Source organism: Aspergillus novofumigatus (assembly GCF_002847465.1).
Source record: "Aspergillus novofumigatus IBT 16806 chromosome Unknown P174scaffold_7, whole genome shotgun sequence".
In the NCBI taxonomy this organism is placed as follows: Eukaryota; Fungi; Ascomycota; class Eurotiomycetes; order Eurotiales; family Aspergillaceae; genus Aspergillus; species Aspergillus novofumigatus.
This window is the reverse complement of record NW_020194280.1, coordinates 1,131,784-1,151,302: the sequence shown is the minus strand read 5'-3', so window position 1 is coordinate 1,151,302 and position 19,519 is coordinate 1,131,784. Positions and strand designations below refer to the sequence as shown.

Below are 19,519 nucleotides of genomic sequence, written 5' to 3'. Positions count from 1 at the left end.
ATAGTCATTGGGAACCAGTATAGCTTGCATATTCGACAAAATGATAATCTGACTATACTCGTTCTAATGCCCTTTTTGCAGCATCAAACAAATCTTTCACCTCTTTCTGTCCCTTCTCTGTCAGCCGTTCCATTTGGTCCTGAGCTTTGCGAACGTCATCTGGCCTGGCTAGCTTTTTCTTCTGCATATCTTGAAGGCGCTTATGACTAACACTCCTCGATTCGCGAACTGCACCAGCTGCCTTTTCCATGGCCGCTCTAGCAGCAACCACCGTCTGTTCACGTAATTCTTTCGTGGGCGGCGGGATTGATATATTCAGTTGAAGAATATTATGAGGGTCAGGTTGTGGCGTTAGAGACAAACCGGAAGAAAGAATCGCTGAGGTGATCGGCTTCATGTGCTAGGACGAAAATATCATTAGCAGCCCTGAGTATACGAATTGCTGCATGCAATTGCGTTGAGAACAATCCGTTCGGATCTGAACGAAGTCCTACCTCTTCCTCTGAAGCCAATATAGTAACCATCCGCCCTCCCTTGGGGACAACCTGCGCCAGCTCACCCAGTCTTACTGTTTCCTTGCCTCCTTTGCTCAAGGACACTCTCAAATCCTCAAGTGATTCCGTGTTGAACCGCCCGCCCATGCGCAATTTGGAAAGCTCATCTTTAAGTCGGGCCACCGCAGCCACGATGCCATTTTCTAGCGAAGAAAGATCATAGGGGTCCTCCGACGAAATGCTCAACTCTGCGTTTGCGCCAGTGAGTTTTCGAGGCTTGTCTTTTTTCTTGCACAGAGAGGGAGAATTAGAGAAGCTTCGAGTTGTGAGATTGAATCGCTTAGAGGGAGTCAGGAGCCGCCAGGGTTGACCTGCGTCAAGCACAATTGGGCTGAAATTCGCAGAATGAAAAGATCGAGGAATGTCAGAAAGAATTGAGAGTCGTTGTATCCGCTGCATTTTCTAGATTTTGCAGAGATGATGAGCTAGCTATTGGAAGTATTCTTTGTACCGAAAAAGTTGGGGTTATTAGGAATCAAAAACATACACTGCATTCATCAAACACTACTGCGTAGTGCAAGACCAATCAGAATACGATACCTTCTAAGCACAGAGCAGTTTTTCCGAGAAATAGACTAACAGGCCTTTATGGTTTGTATACAGGGGAGTAAATTTCGCTGCCTCAACATCGCACACGTTGCGAGTCATAGCATTTAAATTACCTATGTCGTCTACCATATGTCTGAGACTAAAGTAAGAAGTAGAAGTACAAGGCTCATCAAATCATTAATTTCTTCCCCCGACGGATTTCATCTAATCTAGAATGAACTTTTAGATAATGTGGACCAAATCAAGGGACACAAGACATGAAAAGGGATAAAAAGAAACCGGAGGAGAAATAGAGCACATTTCCGACATTTCCGTACATGGATCGTTGGGAACGGTTGTAACAAGCCCTAGAGACAAATTTCAATCTCTCCAAATTGCAAGCAAATACACATCCGCAGGGAACGGTAATACTGAGGTAGAGAATGACGAGGAGTGACTGAGTGATAACAACTCAAGAAAGTTCATAGCATTCAGATTACCGGGTGGCCATAGCTTTGGTGATGAGTCTCTTGAGCGCGAGTTCCTTTTTCTTGAAATCCTCAGGGGCAGAGTCTTCAATCTCAAGTTGAGCCATAGCGTCACTCAGGGCAGACTCGATCTTTTCCTTGTTGCCGCGCTTGAGCTTCAGAGACATGGTAGGGTCGGAGATGATCTCTTCAACGCGAGAGATATAAGATTCGAGCTGCTGACGAGACTCGAATTTCTTGGTGAAGGCCTCGTCGCTCGACTTGAACTTGGCGGCTTCTATAACAGCGTTAGGGTTGTTCCTTTGAAAGAACACAGTGAGACAACGCAGTAGACGTACCATCAATCATCTGCTCAATTTCCGTGGTGGAGAGCTTGCCGACAGCGTTAGAGATAGTAATGTTGGCGGTACGGCCAGAAGACTTCTCCGTAGCGGTGACCTTAAGGATACCATTGACATCGACCTCGAAAACAACTTCAAGAGCGGCCTCGCCAGCCTTCATGGGAGGGATAGGAGCGAGAGTAAACTCGCCCAGGGAAGTGTTGTCTGCACAGTTTGTGCGCTCACCCTGATAAACTGGGAACTGAACGGTCGTCTGGTTGTCTACAACAGTCGTAAAGGTGCGCTTCTTGATGGTGGGAACAGTTTGACCACGGGGAACAACGGGGGCGAAAATATTGCCTTCCATGGCAACACCAAGGGAAAGGGGAACGACATCCAGAAGGAGCAAGTCCTGAGTTTCAGCCGAGGTGGCCTTACCAGAAAGAATGCCAGCTTGCACAGCGGCACCATAAGCTACAGCCTCATCTGGGTTAATGCTCTACGCCAACGTTAGCTTGAGGACATGACCGGCAACTATGAAGAATTAATGCAACTGACCTTCTCAAGCTTCTTGCCGTCGAAAAAGTCACTGAGCAGCTTCTGGATCCGAGGGATACGAGTGGAGCCACCGACGAGCACAATCTCATCGACCTGGCTCTTCTCAAGGCCAGAGTCCTTGAGAACTTGCTGTACTGGCTCGAGAGTGCCAGAGAAAGACTTAGCGTTGAGATCCTCAAAGCGGGCACGAGTGATAGACGAGTTGAAATCCTCTCCATCGAACAAAGAGTCAATCTCAACAGCTGTCTGTGTAGCGTTAGACAGTGTACGCTTGGCACGCTCGCAGGCCGTTCTCAAACGGCGAAGAGCCCTGGCATCGCCTGAGAGATCCTTTCCAGTCTTCTTCTTGAATTCCATCTTGAAGTGTTCAAGGAGGTTGGTGTCAAAATCTTGTCCACCGAGATGAGTATCACCGGCTGTGGCCTTAACAGTGAAAACACCTCCTTGGATGTTGAGAAGAGACACATCGAAGGTACCTCCACCAAGATCATAGATCAGGACATTACGCTCCTTTTCGGACTTCCCGGAGCCGAGTCCATAGGCGATAGCGGCGGCAGTGGGCTCATTGATGATGCGGAGGACATTCAAACCGGCAATGGCACCAGCATCCTTCGTCGCCTGACGTTGATTATCGTTGAAATAAGCTGGCACGGTGATGACAGCCTTCTCAACCTTCTTTCCAAGCTTGGTCTCTGCGACTTCTTTCATCTATTGAATCGAAACAGGTCAACCATGCACGATAAACAATATACCAGGTAGGTCGGTGATATACCTTCATCAAGACCATAGAAGAGATTTCCTGGGGAGAAAATGTCTTGGTTTCACCCAGATATTCAACCTCGACAACGGGGTTTCCGCCCTGGTCAACGACCTTGAAAGGCCACGACTCGATATCCTTCTTGACGATGGGATCTTCATAACGCCGGCCAATGAGACGCCTAGGTTTGTAAATAAGAGAGCTTAAATGGGAGAGGTAGACATGGCAAGAGACTTGCTTAGTCCTCACTCACTTGATGTCGAAAATCGTGTTCGTTGGATTCATTGCCGCCTGGTTCTTGGCTGCCTCACCAATCAAGCGCTCTTTCTCGGTGAAAGAAACGAATGACGGGGTTGTGTAACTACCCTGCTCGTTGGCAACTGTAGGATGAGTCCAAGTCAGGGCCTATTCCTGCCGAATCTTGTGCCTTCGAAAAACATACTGATCTCAACGTTGGTGCCTTCATAGTTGGCGACGCAGGAGTAGGTTGTGCCTGGATGGATGTCTTAGCAAAACTCGATTTCTTCGTGAAGAGCGTGTTATGGTATATGTGATGGCCTTTTTTTTAAAAAAAAAAAAAAAGAAAGGAAAGGGAACAAAAAAAAAATAAGATTCCTTACCAAGGTCAATGCCGATGGCGCCTTCGTAGACTTCGTCCGACATATTGCTTTCGATTCGCACTGAATATCAACAATGAAAAATTGAAGAAAAAGAAGAATATAACAGTGAGAGCACCTGAAAGGAGGTGGGAAGAGTTGGGGGAGAAAGAGGACAAGAAAATTGAACGAAGGGTCAGTGTGGGAGCGGTTGATCTTTTAAGTCCGAACCCACTTCGCCTCTTTTTTCACTCTTTTTTTTCCCAATTTTCTTTTTTACTTTCGCCTCCCGTTGACTTTCCTTTTCCCCAATTCAGCCCCATGGTTAGAGAAGATTATTCCAATGTCAACGGCCATGGTTATGGTAATCTCAACCGTTACTGAGACTATAAAAAATCTTCACTCATTTGTCTCGTAGCATGGCAAATACTTATTAAGATCTGAGCTATTGTTCTAATACATACTCTGTAGTACGTGATTAGATTCAATGTCTACTTAAAAGATTCATCTGGTCCCGAATATGGTCTAGTTCGTTTTTTCGATGTCCTCTTCAACTTGTGGCCATTCAAGTTACTACCCAACCTTTCTTAGCTCCTACCAAAACCTCTTGCTCGAAGATTGGAGTATAAGACTGTGTGCAAGCGTAATGGAAAGGCATTCTTATATTATGCAATCAAGATAATTATAGTAGGGCGGTGCCTTAAAGACACGGATCCAAGTGTATGCAGAGTGTGCGAGAGATAATTGATAGGAATCAACTTAGGCGTCGTACTTAGGACGGACGGTATTATTGATGCTGCTCCTAAAAGTCGTACTATTAAAGTCTTGGCTGTTAGCTACCTCAATCACTACTTTTATGTTGTGCACATTGTACCATAGTAGTAGTTAGCACTTCTAGAGCACGATACCATTATACCTAGTAGCCCTCGGAGGTTACCAAGGCATGACCAAACCCTACGCTCTACGATGAGAGGACAGGCTCGATTGGAATAATAAAAGCTGATGACAGAAAGTATTCCGTCTCTTTTATTTTTTGCGGGATCTAAAGTAGAGTGTAAATCTTTCAGACTGTGACATGGTTTTTCAAGATGTTAATAACTATCTACTATCTGGGCCTCCACAGCTACTAGCCTTAGATGCGTACTACTCGAAGGAAGATACAGAGAATCCTGTCAGAGAGGATGTAGATAATTTGCAGTTCCGTAGTCTTAAGTCACGTCCCACACTTCAATGCTAACGCACAATAGCAAGTGCTTACTATCAGAAGGGTACCTCTTAGAGCTAGTTCCTAAGGTACCTAAAGTACGTACCTAGACAAGTTGCGAAGTGGTCCCACACCAAGCAACCAAGTTACTGTCCTCCGTTATCTTAACTGGAATTTTCTTTAGCCTGGTCAGTAATAACATATTAACTATAAACACATTTGCCAGATCTATACCACCTCTGGTTCTGAAACCTAAATAGCAGCCTTTTGACCACAGTCACTACTGGAAATTGAGAGTCAACTCTCGCTACAATTATTATCAGCGCACGAGCTCTATCAAGCTCGCTCCAATCAAAGTTTAGAAGTCCAGATTTGTACGTGGCCCCTGCGCACCTCATCAGAATCTTGACTCAGTAACTCTATGGCATATGGCATCTCTGGAAACAAAGACAGATCCCGAGCAAGGTGCTAAATGACGGTCAGGCAGATATTCTGAAATTCCAATCGAACCGATCCGAACCCCCACTTCTCCAGATGGATATCGATTTAAGCAGGAGGAACAAAAAGCCCCGCCTTCTGTTGGAATCCGAAAGAGAGAGGCTTGAGGAATTCATTGACTCTATACACTACTCAGCGAGGTATGAGCATCTGACTAACGTACACAAGGGCTGAATTGACAAGCACAGATATTCTGACGACCAGTTTGAGTACCGACATGTTCAGCTTCCCAAAAACATGCTGAAGAAGATTCCCGCCGACTATTTCGATAGCTCAAAAGGAACGCTGAAATTGCTATGGGAGGAAGAATGGAGGGCACTCGGTATCACTCAGGTACTACGAAGTGGACTGCGAAACTCGCGTTCTGCCAGCCTGCGGCTAATCTTGTTTCTCTAGAGTCTGGGGTGGGAACATTACGAGGTCCATGAGCCAGAGCCACATATCCTCCTTTTCAAGTAAGCACATGATGATGTATGAAGTATTCTACGATGAACTGATGGCTTTTTAGGCGGCCCCTGAATTATCAACCTCCGGTTTCCCAGTAACTGTGGTAATCGATAGATACATTGCGGGCCCAATTGATTTCACGTTAAGCACTGACGGGGCACAGTCCCATTTAAGTTATGGGTATTACAACAAGGAGATTTTTCCAGGGCAGGGCAACAATGATCATACACCGTTCGAGCCATGGAAATGAAGAATCGCTCTGGCTGTTGCACATGAGTGAGATTATTGATACCAACGTACGCTGAAACCTTTTGCTTTTCTTTTTCTCTTTCTCCTTGTCCTTTTACGTCCCGGTATGATGCCTGTGACGCGCGGCTTGACTTCCTGTGATTGCAAGAAATTTCAGCTACATTTCTGGGCGATCACTGCTCCCTCTGGGTAGTCCCGAACTTGCTGCTGATTCTGGGCTTGCCAATCACCTAGATCATGATGTCAGACCCTTTCGAGCTTATGGAATATATCTGGAGTTTTCTTACCTTTACATCTACAGTTGGAGAAATGGATATCAATCGCACGATCAGTCTATATGGTGCCGCATTAGACCTTTACAGATGGCTCTGGCATAATGAATAAACTTTGCCCCATGAGCAACTTCATACTACCAGCGACCTATTCGACTTTCGATTGCCCAAAATATCCGACTTGTTTCATCACACACACACTCCTCTCTTACACACTCACTCACACACACACACACACTCTCTCTCTCTCTCTCTCTCTCTCTCTCTCTCTCTCTCTCTGTGCTCATTCAAGTGAAGGATGGCAGGTATGCTCCCTACTCTCTTGCAGGTGCTCTCGTGTGCGCTCGTATTCGATTCGCGTATAACCTAAATTGCGGTAGTTAAAACCCCGTATGTCTCGAACTCGATCCTCAAAGCTATGGCGGCTGTTCCGTAGGGTTTTAGAAACGATGCTGCCGGGTATAGCGCCAAAATTTGGCGAAGGGCTGAGTTTGAACATTACACCTCGTCCTCGAAGCAAAGAGAACTGTGAATAATTAAAACCGTCATTGTGTACCCACGCATGTAACTGAAGCCTGAGAACGCGAAAGATGTAGTGAGAAGCTGTTGCTGGAATATCTATACGCAGGATTATCAGGACCCTTGCAAGCCCTACAGAACCAGCTGCTTGCACTACTCTGTATCTATCTAACAGCTGTCCTCCCAAGGTCTCCTATGATACTTATGCTCAAGCTGTGTGCTTGACACCAATCCTCGAAGGCCTTTGCTGTCCTAATATTATGCTTCACCCCGCTTCTAAGGAAGAGGACCCTTAATCATCTGGAAGGTTAGGTATAGATCATAAACACCTTGGGTCACAAGAGTCATTTTCTGCATGTCTGGATGTGATTGGCCGACGTGACCACTCTCAGTCCATGCTTAACAGCTCAAGTAATTTTATGAGCGTCTTGGCTAGAGTGACAAGTTTTCAAACACTGTTCATTGGCTACCAAGAGCTCTCTGCTTGAATATATTCAAGTCTTTGAGTTGCATAGAGACATGCGTCCATCGAGAAGTTAACGGATCGTATTCGCCCCGAACCTCAACCCTACAGAATCCTTTGGGCCCTTTGAGACCAACTGGACCGACGATAAAGAAAGTGCCGCGGCGGGGAGTGCGCAACTCGCGAGCCCAGCAATCATTTAACCGCCATTTAAAAGCTACTGCAGCCGCACGCAAATCCGACTCGGGACCTAATTTCGGCAGTGGTAACCATTGAAGGGAGGATAGTACTGACGAGGGATTCAACCATGGGTGGTGTTGCTGTGTTACTCTCCCGTGGGGCTCATCCGCAAAAGATAGTCGAGACCCTGTTTTGTGATAACCAGTGGACCCATCAATGAGCCCTGTAAACACGGTTCCGGATGGTGGCATGACCAGTGAATCAGTACCGAGTTGGATTTTATCAGACACTTGGAAACCCATGCGTGAAAGTTGTCTTTTCATTAAGATAAGATATGCGTCTCTTGCAGCAAGTGCCACAAAGAGAGGCTTCATGCATTTTCGGATGCAATCACCGGTATCTGAGGACACCGGTCTCACAGCCCACGAGATTTCAGTATCAGCTATTTCTAACCTGACAATAATGAGCATATTAGTATATGGCAAGACGCTGTCTTTGATATGACATACCCTGACAATGCATATTCAGGTGGGGCACGAGACGGGAAGTGGTGGACGAGCCAGAAACCAGTTATGGTCAGCGGTCCACCAAGAAGTTGAAGAAGTATGTTTGATGCGGAGGCATTGCGCAAAGCTATGGTTGCTAGGTCATCTGGGCGAGTAAGCCTTACTTCGGAAAGGTTATTATACTAGCTGGGGGATACCTTTCAGCGACTCGAGCTTCCTGCCATCCCGAGAGATACGAACGAACTCTCTCCACTCCGGGTCCGACGAAGAATAGAACTCGCCTTCGCGCAGGCGCGGCCAACCCAGAGGAATGAAAAAAGGATCTGAGGCCGCAGCCTCCTCCGAACGGCGCACAGTTCGTTCAGCGGCCATAACGCTCTTTTCTGGAAAGTCTTTCTTTGGAAGAGCCTCATCTGATGCGCTTTCAAGCATCTTATCGTATTCCCCGAGGACAAAAGAACCCCATATATGAAATGCGGTCCCATATAGCAGACATGTAGTAACAAACTTTCTGGCGACTCAGGTCAGTTGAGCAAAAACCGAGTTGTACGCCGTGCAAGGCAGCGCAAAGGGGTGGCGGACTACACACTTAAACCAAGGGCGTTTAAATCTCACATGGCGAACATTTATGTTGTTGGCATCGCTCTTGGAAAAAGAATGACTGGCACGAAAGGGTATTCGAAAAAGAAAGAGCCGTTGCCTCATTCGGAACATCTGGTATGACTTTGCGGTGGTCTCTCTAAGGCGAAGATCATACTCAAGGATAGGGATGGCAACCGATCGTGGTCTTCGATTTTGACAGAAACGTCATGAAACTTCGCCAAATATATGTCCCTCAAGAAAGAAATAGAGGAGAGGGAGGCGGGGCTAAAAGGTGACGGAGAAGATAAAGGAAAGCAAAAGGATAGAGAGGGTTTACACAGACTGCTAGGTCAATTAAAGCGAGAGTTTCTCAATGTCAGCCGCGGCAGCTCTGGCCAGGAATCGGAGATAATTTCATTGTTCAACTTTCAGTTGTCTGATCGTTGATGCACGTGATTATCTCGTCAACATAGATTACCTAAGTTGTGCTAGCTATCTGGATGTACCTGCCAAAATACGGAGTACGCCGATCTAAGTTGCGGACTGGGGGAATCAGTGCATGACCTTTTGTCCAAGTTTATCTACCAACATGCACAAATATCTTGGTTTTTTTGCTCTGTCAGCGACGTTCACATCGGCTATCAGCAATCCAGATGCATCCATCTTCGCACTAGATTCAAGCGCCAATGCAGGAGGCTCAGAGATTCCGTTTCTATCAAACGATACCGCCCAACGACTCCTGAATTATCGAATGAGGTCCTCGACCACAACGGACCTCATGACAGCTGATCGAGATATTGTTGAAATTTTGGATAGATATGGAGGAATGCAGCCATCATTGTTCGGCATTTCAAGTGACGACCAAGACTTGAGATCCAGCTTGATTCTTCTGCATGGGCTAGACCCTGTCATTGGTAGGTCTTTCCAGATATGCTTATATTGTGAAGCAGCCGCTCATTTTTCTATAATTATGTCGGTAGAATCTTCCATTCAAAAGGAATACAAGCAAGGCCTAGTCCATTGTGACTCTCGAGCTACGTTTTTGCATAACAATCCCCTCAACTGGAACATCGATGGCGAATCGGAAGATGATGCTGGAACAGCCGATGGTCATTGCCTGAAGTACCTTGACAGCGAGCAAAGGAAACGGGAGAATGTTCAGGTAGTCGAAACCGGACGATTGCTAGCGCGGGCTGTGTTAAAAAAATATTCGGACTGACTTGCGATTAACCCTAGACACTCTTATCTTGCCTGCCTAACGCATCGGCTTTCAAGCCAGTGGCGCACGCACTTGGTCAGCAATTACCTGAGTACGTCAATATCATGGAATCATGGGTTAACGATCAAGAGCCCTTGATCTTGAGGTTGTCATTCAAGGTACTCCTTCGTCTATACCTATCAGTTCTCTTGTATTTGACAGACATTGCAGTCTTTCTCCGGATCAGTACATGACACAGTACTGCTTGGCTTGCTGAGATCTCTTATGAGTGATCTTCATTCGCTGTCTTTGGATGGTACAGCAGTGACTGTTATATTCATGCCGGACTCCCAAGATTCCCGAATGCCACAAAACCCGAGCCGTCGTGGTAACCATGAAGCCAAAACCTTACAAATGGACATGGCATCTCCGTCATTGTTGAGAAGGCAGTCGCCCGGTTCAACGTCTCCGAATCCAACCTGCCATGTCACCAATTCATCTTGTAACGAAGCAACCAGTGGTTGTTCAGGACATGGGTCTTGTTACAGGAAATCGGAGTCAAAGAGCGGACTTACCAACAATGACTGTTTTGTATGCAAATGCCATGCAACAACCATCAGACAAGACGATGGTACGACCCGGATTATCCGATGGGGCGGCGCCGCTTGTGAAAAGCAAGATATCAGCTCTCCCTTTTTCCTTTTAGCAACGGCTAGCATCATGGTAATAATAGCGCTGGGCGGTGCTATTGGAATGTTGTTCAGGGTTGGGCAAGATGACCTGCCGGGCGTCATCAGCGCTGGGGTTGGGCCCACGAAAGCACAGGGATAAGAATATCTTTGAAGTTGACCCTATGAGGGTTGCTGCGAGGTATTTGGTTGAGGGCGATGCTGTGCCAGTGTTCACTACACAAAGCTGAACGCGCAGGGTGGTGCTGTCACGTTCTGATATGATGTGGTTTTGAAATTGCTATTATGGCGTTCTTTTTTTTTCTTTGTCTTTTTCTTTTTCTGAAACTAAAGGGTCAGATTCTCCGAGATCCTCAGGCTCTGACCTGCTTATACCTACATTGAAGACTACCAACATTATTTGGTAAGAATGAAGGCGTAAAGGAGAAATCATTCCTCGCACGTGAGCAATTGTCTCGCTGAAGCAAATCTCAGCGGCCCTTGGAACGGGTCTAGTCTCTTGAGACGAGAAGGTCGTCGACGCCATCCAGGGCGGACAGAATGAATATGGGGTTCTGCAAGAGAAGGCAGAAAGAATCTCCGAGTGACTCTCGAGTCCGCTCATGAAATAAACCATACCGGGTGCAATTAACCACTTTGGGGCGAAATTTCGGACTCGCCATAATTCAAGCAAAGACATTCATCAATCAAGTAGAGTCGATGAGCCATTAGACCTGCACGCGATATGACTAGCTACGTTTTAAGAACGTAAGCCTGCTTCGACATCTGCAGTACTCCGACTATCACTCGGCTGAGAAGCACTCATGGCCGAACCCGCATTCCTCGGTGCACGATGCCAACTTGAGGATGGAAGGCGGAGAGAGTTGCGAAGACGAGGGAACAGCCGCATTGATCCCCAGGGCTGAGGTCTGGAGTTTTCTGACCTCGTGTCAGATGCATTGTGCGCCATGGACGAATCGACATTGAGTGCACCCGACAGCTGCGATGGCGGGATTCCATCGCGTTCCATGAGTCGCTGGGGCAATATCGTTGTTCGACGAAATGGATTCGATCGCCATCCTATAAATGCAGGCCGCGGTCGGCTAGGAGCATACATTCCCACCATACTATGGCGATCCGTGCTCGCACGCTCCGCCACCGGATCAGAGCGAGGTTTAGGGGTGAAGTAATCTGCTTTGCAGAGTGGGCAGCAGGCCCTCCGGCTTGTCAACCATGGGTCAACGCAGGATGCATGGAAAGCATGACCGCATGTCAGCCCACGTATGTCATCGTCATCCTCGATCGCATCAAGGCATATTGCACAGGAGTCTCCGGGAGTGGGAAGAAGCTCTGCTGGTGTTGCAGTCCGGCTGGGATGGTCGGCCTCTCCGATGTCTTCCAACCCATGGTATTCACAACTGTCCTGATTATGTACGTGCTTCATCTCATGGTTGGTGTACCCTGATACGTCTCGAGCGTGAGTGCAATCAGCAAAAACTGCACGACCATCGGTCTTTTCGTCTAACTGAGCGAATTGCGTTCCAGCATCTGGTGCGACTGTTGAAGTTTGTGCGATGGTGGGCCCAATCTGCCGTTGACTATCCGTCGATGCAGGTTTCACTAAAGATGGCGATACACTAGTATCTATAACCAAAGTGCCGTTCTTGATGTTTGGACTGTGTAGACTGCTGTCGGCTGCGGATATCACCTCTGCGGTCGGAATGTTGGCGTTTGCCCGCGTCGACCTCCACGCCTTGTACTTTGTGAGTGGAAACCGCAAATTAACTTCGTCCATAGTCATCAACTTCTTTTCCCTTCTTCGTCTATGCGTACGGGCATAGTAACCAGGTCTATCGGTTCTCCCGTTTCTTCGTTTCGTAGTTGGCGGTTCCGTTGATTATATCGAAAGCAATACTTGACACCAACGATGATCCTAGCATCAAACCTCAGATATGAATCGATGCGTACGAAGTGCAGACAATGCCTCTCTGAACATACCATAGATTCGTGAAGACGACCCCGAAACCAAGGGCAACAAAGAACAATAACGGTGAGCTCGTAGGGCTCGAACTGGAATCTGCAGCTCGATCGCTGTTTGTGGAGCCCGAGGGAGGAACAGGGCTTGTGGAGGACATCTTCGGGGTAAGAGGCCACAATTGCAGGACTGATGTTGGCAATGCAGTATCGGTCACTTATTAAAAGAAAATGAACCTATTGAAAGGTGGAAGAGGCCACTCCGATTGTTTGTTCATTGACCGGGCAAGGATAGGTAGATCACTGGCGAGTAAGACTCAGTTCCTTCAAGACACTTCGAGTGTGTATAGAGACCTTGAAGGGGAGTGATGCTTTTGTAGATGACGATTGTGTATATCCACTCATCTGGGGGGAAGCATATGACTCCAGTTACACTTAGAGCTGTGCACCTGGGGAGTCATCACTAAACATGCTGTGTGTTTAGGTCAACTTGCTGAAGGGTTCTCTATCTTCCTTCTTGCCCTTCTCTGTTTGGCACTGAGTCCCTCTGTATGTTCTCATGCTCTCTAAGGTTGTCCCGGATTCCGTGTTGGGCTGTTGAAGGGTACCATGTTTCGCAGAAACAGAACTAACGGAGATGGCTAATCAAATATAGTTTGGGTCACGAGGTCTCTGGTACATATAAATATAAGCCTAAGGAAATGAGAAGGATGGAACATTCCTCTCAGTTGTTTAATTATATACATTAATTAAGTCATGTTCTGCATCTCATTATTACTACTCTAAAGGATCAAGTCGGTAATAGACCTTTGGAGCTATTAGACTTCATAGAGTGGTATCATGCCGTTATCACCTACATGGAAGTGCGGAAGAGAGAGATAGAGGCGGGAAGACTGCTGACCTGTGCATAAATGGAAGTGTCTAAGGTACACTAGAGATGGATACTTCAAGCACCTCACCTACAGAGTAATAAAATAGTTAGATATGTATAACCACTGGCGCTCTACAGTGATATGGAGAATATTAGAATTTACCTCTCCCTGTTCAAGGGGGCGAAGTCTTTTCCTTCTTCTCTTTGTTTCTGTCTTGATTTTCCTTCTTTCCCCCCTTTCCTCTTTTGGTGGAGTAGTTTGTAGGAATACTGGATGCAGGTTACTTCTGTCATACCTAATCCATACTGGTACTAAGTCACCAACAGAAAAGTATGTAGAAGTGCTAACTAACCACTTTAAAACAGAAATATCAGTAATTATCTATTATCCACCACAAGTCGCGTTTTCGTCACATCAAAATGGAAGATATTCACACAGGCCCAGCGACGGACACCAATCCAATCGTTTTCTTCGACATAACCCTAGGAGGTGAGCTTCCAGTACCTGATCTTTTATCTCAGCCCATACCAGAATGTGGAGGTGTTGTTACTTGCACCCAGCCATTGTGTCCCCCTTGACATGTCTGCTAGCATATTTAGATTATCCCGGTCGATCAGGTTCAAATCTCTATCTACCATGATCCCGTCACTGACATTCAGTCGCAATAGGCGAACCGCTAGGTCGCATAAAAATGGAGTTATTCGCAGATGTCACTCCTCGGACAGCCGAAAATTTCCGCAGATTCTGCACAGGTGAAAGCAAAAACTCCCAAGGAAAGCCACAAGGATACAAGAACAGCAAGTTTCACCGAGTAGTACGTCTACAGTCCTTCGTGTCGGCGCAGAAAGCTGATCCAAAACCGCTTTCAAGATCAAAGATTTTATGATACAAGGAGGCGATTTTGTCAATGGCGATGGAACAGGATCTTGTACCATTTATGGCACCCCCAAATTTCCAGATGAGAACTTTGTTCTGAAGCACGACCGCGCAGGTCTCTTAAGCATGGCTGTAAGTTGACCCGGGTACCGTTGAGTTGCGGATGGTGCTGAGTGCTACAGAACTCTGGGCCAAATACAAATGGCTGCCAGTTCTTCATAACAACTACAGCGACTCCATTCTTGAATGGGAAGCATGTCGTGTTTGGGCAGGTAGTGGATGGCATGGATATCGTGCGGATGATCGAAAATACACGCACAATTAGGGACAAGCCAAGCCAAGATGTGCTCATTACACAATGCGGAGAGATGTGAGGGTGTTCTGGTCTAAGTCCGTGCTTTTTGCGATCCTAAAATAGGATGATAACCATAAAGATGATTAGCTCGTACTCATCCTGTTTTCAAATACAGTTTGTTTCAAGCTCAAGGGTAAGGGCATCTAAACCTCAAGGTTCAGGTTCACCATTAATTGCAGGGGCAAAACCAGTCAGCGAAACTCAGTCGCACAGAACCCTCAAAGCTTGAACTTTGCCAAGTAATCAGAAGCCAATGCAATTGCATCCTCGATCTTGTCCGGATGCACGCCATTGCCGATAGACGTCGAACCCTTCCCACCCGCTTTCCCTCCGACAGCGCTAGAAACAACCGCAGCCATGTCGTTGGCCGAGGCCCTTGGTCAAGCAATGCCTACAATAGAAGACCTCATGAGACTTGACTTCCGGACCATATGTGAAACACAAGGGAAGGCTCACCTTTGCAACGTAGCAACCATGGGCAACGCGACCCTGTTCCGAATCGGCGGCTAGAACATAGACGGTCTTATCTTGCAACTTAGACTTAACGTAGTTTAGCGACTCGCTCACGGCTTTCGCGTTTGCAGAAATAGGAAGCCTGGTCACCAAACACGTCTTCCCTTCGTTCGTCGGGGATTCGAAGTATGAAATGATCGCCTCAAGCGCCTTCTTTGTTTCGAGTTTTTGTTGCGCTTTTTGTCCGTCAATGACTTGCTTGTTAATAGACGCAAAACGCTCTCGAAAACGAGATTTCTGGACAGCAGAGATCGAGAGTTGGTTTAGTTCAACCTGTATCTGCTTGGCTTCCTGTTCTTTCTGCGGCCCCAAAGCCATTGCATCCAGGCGATCTAGCCGCTTCTCGAATTCTTTGGCAACTCGCTGTACTTCATGGGCGTCCTCCCCAGTCACAGCGATGATCCGACGAATCCCCTTAGCAATGCCGTTTTCTTCTAGAATAATTAAGTCCTTAATGTCTCCTGTCTTCTGGACGTGAGTTCCGCCACAAAATTCTATGCTGACTTCAAGCCAGCGAGGATCTTCCACATTCTTCAATATCTCCTCCACCTCCACCCCAACAGAAACGACTCGGACAGGATCAGGGTACGTCTCGCCAAAGACAGCTCTAACACCTGAGATCTGGCGTGCAGTTGCAAGAGGAACTTCTTGGGAGTAGACATCACAGTTTTGGCGGATATACTCGGTTGATATTTCCTCGATTTTCTCTAATTCTTTCTCTGTGACTGCAGACTTGTGAGAGAAATCAAACCTGAGTTTTTCAGCAGCAACAAGGGAGCCCTTTTGCTCGACAGAATCTCCAAGAACTCTTCTGAGCGCAAAGTTGAGGATGTGTGTGCCCGTGTGATTATTTCGGATGGGCCAGCGACGAAGCTCATCGTATTCACACAGAACGGCGTCACCGATTGAGAAAGAACCGTACTTCATGAAGCCAGTATGGAGGACATAGCCAGCGTAAAGCTGAACATCACCAACTTCTAGCTCTGCCCGTCCGTCGATGATGATTCTGCCGGTATCGTTCTCTTGTCCACCTTGTTCAGCGTAAAAATTCGTGCGGTCCAGAATGATGCCTATCTGTTCCCCATCTGATATCTGCGCCGTCGATGAATGGAAGTTCTTTCCGTGGTAAATCGCTTTGATTTCAGCGGTAATGTTACCCTTTCCAAATTTGGCGCTGTCGTCTGTTTTGGGGACGTCATTCATTTTCTCCAGCTTTCCCAGGTCGTGAACGTCCAGTTTGACGGTTCCTGTTGCCGACTTCTTCTGTCCTTTACTAGCCTCCTTGGCTCTCAAACGCGCTTCTTCGAATTCGAGGTCATCAATATTCAACCCACGCTCTTCCGCCATGAGACGGGTTAAGTCAACCGGAAAACCGAATGTGTCATACAGGCGCCAAACGTCAGCACCATGAAGCTTGTCATCGCCTTTGATCTTTGCTTGCTGAGCATAGTTCTCGAACTGTCGCTCACCGCGATCTAAGGTTTTGGCGAACGAGATCTCTTCCTCGTCCAATATTTCCATGACATCGTGCTGCTTTTTCTTCAACTCGGGAAACATGTCTCCGAGCTGTTCGACGAGTGTTGGAACAATTTTCGAGAAGAAATTTCCAATCTCAACCTGGAAGTATTTTCGAGCATAGCGAGCACCTCGGCGCAAAACACGTCGAACAACATATCCACGACCATCACTGTTTGGCGTGACGCCATCTGAGATGGCGAAAGTCAATGTTCGAACGTGGTCCGCGACAACACGATAAGCCGTGTCGATTCCATCAGAATCATCGGCGCCAAACATTCCTCGATATTCCCGGGCTCCGGTGATGTTCTTGATAGCGTTGAACAGCGGAGAGAACACGTCCGTATCATAATTAGACGATCTGTCCTGAAGCACTGAGACTAATCTCTCGAATCCCATTCCAGTGTCGACGTGCTTATTTGGCAGAGGCCTCAAAGACCGATCAGACTCGCGATTGTACTGAATGAACACGTTATTCCATATTTCAAGAACGTTGGGATCATCTTGATTGACAAGATGAGCAGCGTTGCGGCCGCCAATCCGATCATAATGAATCTCACTACAGGGCCCACAAGGGCCCTGGTCGCCCATTTCCCAAAAATTGTCCTTCATGTTTCCTGGAAGGATATGATCCTCTGGAACACCGGCAGCTCTCCATAGAGCTTTTGCCTCGAGGTCAGGTTCGAGTCCACCCTCTTCGTGACCCTCAAAGTAGGTGACATAGAGGCGTTGGGGGTCCAAACCGTAAACCTTCGTCAAAAGTTCCCAAGAGTACCGGATTGCATCTTCCTTGAAATAGTCGCCAAAGCTCCAGTTTCCAAGCATCTCGAAGAAAGTCTATCCATTCATTAAAATCCCTCGTTAGCGTCCGGGTGCTTGACTGGACCATGGCAAACTTGACTCACATGGTGGTAACTGTCCTTTCCCACGTCGTCCAGATCCTGTATTCACCTCTGTCAGACTCTGTTATCTTGCCTGTCGAATCACATGTGTAACTTACATTGTGTTTCCCGCCAGCACGAATGCACTGCCATTTGATTTAGTGAGCAGTTTTGACATCAAAGAGAGTTAGAGACTGACTTTCTGAGAATTTACTGCGCTTTTCAGTTTTGCAAAATCAGATTGCGGATCCACAGTGCCCAGGAAGATGGACTTGAATTGATTCATTCCAGCATTTGTGAAAAGCAATGTTGGATCCGAGAGGGGTACAACAGGAGAAGACGGAACTTAACATTGTCAGTTGATTGATAAAGAGCCGTCAAAAGCCCCAAAAAACATACCGAATGTATGGCCATTTTGTCTGAAATAATCAAGGAATGTGTCGCGAACGCGTTTGGCAGTCCAGAATGGACTGCCTTCGGAGTCTGAAGTCATTCTGAAGTGTCGATGGTTCGTATGGAGTTGATTTTGTTCTGGGGTAGGTGTAGTGTGAAAGTGGTAGAATCTTCTGGGGTTTGACCTAAACGGTAACGGCGGATGACTCAAGGCCATATCCCCATTTCTCATAATTCTGGAAATTCGCATCAAGTGAAGGTCGATGATTCCTTGATCCTTTTTAGACTAAAGACAGTGGATACTAATGAGTGTTCTTAATCTCCAAAAGAATACTTAACTTATCATATTCTTTTGCGCATGTCGTATCTTGGTGGTGGTGGGTGGTTTGAGTTCCTGATGAGTGAGGCACCCCAGCACGGGAAAAAGCGACCCGCAGAAAATGATCCTGATGGTGACCAACCTCTGGCAAAGAAGTTCGGGCGGCTGCAAATAGGTATGTTTGTCCAGTAACACTTTGAGTCATATCATCCATCAACATCGGCGTTCAAATTTCGATGTATAGTCATGGACTAAGACTCTCATCCCATCTAGAACCGCGTTTGTTTGGCACACCTCAGATATGTGGTGGGGGCAAATCTCCAATTCAGTCAAATCCATTTGATACGACTGAGCGGATGATGTTGGATGACACTAAGCATACAATATACATTCATGATCTTGATTCTGAGCTAGCAGATTCTGATGCTCAGGAGTACTCAATCACCTTTTTGCCCGAAATCGGAGCCAAGTTGGGGACTTTGCCGAAGTTATTTACTGTTGATACACAGCCTCAGAACAACGAATTGGTCCTCTACAGGGATCCCAAATCTCTGACCGTTCCAGAGGAGGATGATTATGTGCGAAGAGCCATCCTTGAGTCCAGGAGACGAGCGAGAGCAGCTCAGACTCAGCGCAGATCTGCAGAAAGAATAGTGAAAGAAGTTAAGTCGAATCTTGTGTGTAATGCTGATGAAGATGTAATGGAGATAGATCCTACCATTGAATAAGTTTTATATTTTATTATGTGTCATTTTTCCAGAGATGTATGCTTTTATAGCAGTGGTTGATACCTCCTTGACTTGTGTATTAGTGTATGTTTTACTAGTACATAGTGGAGGGTATTGCTGTGGCCATACAAATAATAAATAATGCCATCTAGAGCAGGCACCTATATTATCAGGGCATACTACACTCATCTAAGTTAATTTAGGTAATCGTCAGGGATACACCCCCCTAACTTAGGGATATACCCTCCCAAATTAGGGACACACCTTCCTTCTGTAATTAGTTAAAATTTAATATTACATAACTATAAATGTACTAGCACTAGGGCTTTAATAAGGGCTAGGGCATAATGCTAGGGTATTATAAGATAGTAATATAATATTATAGATATTTGTATATAGTAAAATATTAGTATAGAGAAGAAATACCGCATAAGATAGTAATAGATAGTAAGAAGCAGGGAATTATACTTATAGTATACCTCCTCTACTGGATAATTAAGTCTTTA

At 46.4% G+C, this 19,519-nt stretch overlaps 8 protein-coding genes across 8 annotated transcripts; 4 read left to right on the top strand and 4 right to left on the bottom strand.

The window, feature by feature from the left end:
• Nucleotides 1–52: 52 nt before the first annotated feature.
• Nucleotides 53–3,868, bottom strand: P174DRAFT_463057 (putative Hsp70 chaperone; the record flags this gene model as incomplete). Its single annotated transcript, XM_024830211.1, has 10 exons — nt 53–400; nt 495–956; nt 1,042; nt 1,583–1,847; nt 1,909–2,389; nt 2,449–3,156; nt 3,221–3,386; nt 3,459–3,585; nt 3,648–3,698; nt 3,826–3,868. 10 exons carry the CDS (start codon nt 3,866–3,868, stop codon nt 53–55), a joined length of 2,652 nt encoding a protein of 883 aa, XP_024679488.1.
• Nucleotides 3,869–5,402: 1,534 nt separating this feature from the next.
• On the top strand, nt 5,403–6,185 carry P174DRAFT_276975 (cyclin-dependent protein kinase regulatory subunit CKS1). The gene is made up of 4 exons (XM_024821535.1): nt 5,403–5,643; nt 5,692–5,836; nt 5,900–5,958; nt 6,012–6,185. Exons 1-4 carry the CDS (start codon nt 5,540–5,542, stop codon nt 6,046–6,048), a joined length of 345 nt encoding a protein of 114 aa, XP_024679487.1. The 5' UTR covers nt 5,403–5,539; the 3' UTR covers nt 6,049–6,185.
• Nucleotides 6,186–7,142: 957 nt separating this feature from the next.
• On the bottom strand, nt 7,143–9,117 carry P174DRAFT_394688 (uncharacterized protein). The gene is made up of 4 exons (XM_024823641.1): nt 8,729–9,117; nt 8,337–8,650; nt 8,143–8,284; nt 7,143–8,086 (listed from the first exon to the last, which is right to left on the bottom strand). Exons 1-4 carry the CDS (start codon nt 8,851–8,853, stop codon nt 7,450–7,452), a joined length of 1,218 nt encoding a protein of 405 aa, XP_024679486.1. The 5' UTR covers nt 8,854–9,117; the 3' UTR covers nt 7,143–7,449.
• A 193-nt stretch (nt 9,118–9,310) lies between these two features.
• Nucleotides 9,311–10,750, top strand: P174DRAFT_463054 (DUF3844 domain-containing protein; the record flags this gene model as incomplete). Its single annotated transcript, XM_024830210.1, has 4 exons — nt 9,311–9,635; nt 9,702–9,883; nt 9,958–10,098; nt 10,151–10,750. The coding sequence occupies 4 exons, from the start codon at nt 9,311–9,313 to the stop codon at nt 10,748–10,750; spliced, it is 1,248 nt and encodes a 415-aa protein (XP_024679485.1).
• Nucleotides 10,751–11,347: 597 nt separating this feature from the next.
• P174DRAFT_463053 (E3 ubiquitin-protein ligase RNF103) lies at nt 11,348–12,722 on the bottom strand (the record flags this gene model as incomplete). Its single annotated transcript, XM_024830209.1, has 3 exons — nt 11,348–12,394; nt 12,421–12,520; nt 12,586–12,722. The coding sequence occupies 3 exons, from the start codon at nt 12,720–12,722 to the stop codon at nt 11,348–11,350; spliced, it is 1,284 nt and encodes a 427-aa protein (XP_024679484.1).
• Nucleotides 12,723–13,747: 1,025 nt separating this feature from the next.
• On the top strand, nt 13,748–14,834 carry cyp3 (putative peptidyl-prolyl cis-trans isomerase). The gene is made up of 4 exons (XM_024828139.1): nt 13,748–13,922; nt 14,102–14,247; nt 14,304–14,441; nt 14,492–14,834. Exons 1-4 carry the CDS (start codon nt 13,853–13,855, stop codon nt 14,681–14,683), a joined length of 546 nt encoding a protein of 181 aa, XP_024679483.1. The 5' UTR covers nt 13,748–13,852; the 3' UTR covers nt 14,684–14,834.
• Nucleotides 14,835–14,882: 48 nt separating this feature from the next.
• On the bottom strand, nt 14,883–18,216 carry P174DRAFT_463051 (alanine--tRNA ligase; the record flags this gene model as incomplete). The annotated part of the gene is made up of 6 exons (XM_024830208.1): nt 14,883–15,039; nt 15,107–17,529; nt 17,598–17,633; nt 17,693–17,719; nt 17,773–17,918; nt 17,973–18,216. The coding sequence occupies 6 exons, from the start codon at nt 18,214–18,216 to the stop codon at nt 14,883–14,885; spliced, it is 3,033 nt and encodes a 1,010-aa protein (XP_024679482.1).
• A 108-nt stretch (nt 18,217–18,324) lies between these two features.
• Nucleotides 18,325–19,111, top strand: P174DRAFT_394680 (uncharacterized protein; the record flags this gene model as incomplete). The annotated part of the gene is made up of 2 exons (XM_024823640.1): nt 18,325–18,460; nt 18,559–19,111. 2 exons carry the CDS (start codon nt 18,325–18,327, stop codon nt 19,011–19,013), a joined length of 591 nt encoding a protein of 196 aa, XP_024679481.1. The 3' UTR covers nt 19,014–19,111.
• Nucleotides 19,112–19,519: the final 408 nt, after the last annotated feature.

Excerpts from the sequence above, each read along its gene's own strand:
- P174DRAFT_394688 (XM_024823641.1), bottom strand. The coding sequence starts at position 8,853 with ATGTTCCGAATGAGGCAACGGCTCTTTCTTTTTCGAATACCCTTTCGT. Across the intron at positions 8,651-8,728 it reads TTTAAACGCCCTTGGTTTAA|AAAGTTTGTTACTACATGTC; the intron begins GTGTGTAGTCCG and ends CTGAGTCGCCAG. Across the intron at positions 8,087-8,142 it reads CCTGAATATGCATTGTCAGG|GTTAGAAATAGCTGATACTG; the intron begins GTATGTCATATC and ends CATTATTGTCAG.
- cyp3 (XM_024828139.1), top strand. The coding sequence starts at position 13,853 with ATGGAAGATATTCACACAGGCCCAGCGACGGACACCAATCCAATCGTT. Across the intron at positions 14,248-14,303 it reads ACAGCAAGTTTCACCGAGTA|ATCAAAGATTTTATGATACA; the intron begins GTACGTCTACAG and ends ACCGCTTTCAAG. Across the intron at positions 14,442-14,491 it reads CAGGTCTCTTAAGCATGGCT|AACTCTGGGCCAAATACAAA; the intron begins GTAAGTTGACCC and ends TGAGTGCTACAG.
- P174DRAFT_276975 (XM_024821535.1), top strand. The coding sequence starts at position 5,540 with ATGGATATCGATTTAAGCAGGAGGAACAAAAAGCCCCGCCTTCTGTTG. Across the intron at positions 5,644-5,691 it reads TCTATACACTACTCAGCGAG|ATATTCTGACGACCAGTTTG; the intron begins GTATGAGCATCT and ends TGACAAGCACAG. Across the intron at positions 5,837-5,899 it reads GGGCACTCGGTATCACTCAG|AGTCTGGGGTGGGAACATTA; the intron begins GTACTACGAAGT and ends TTGTTTCTCTAG.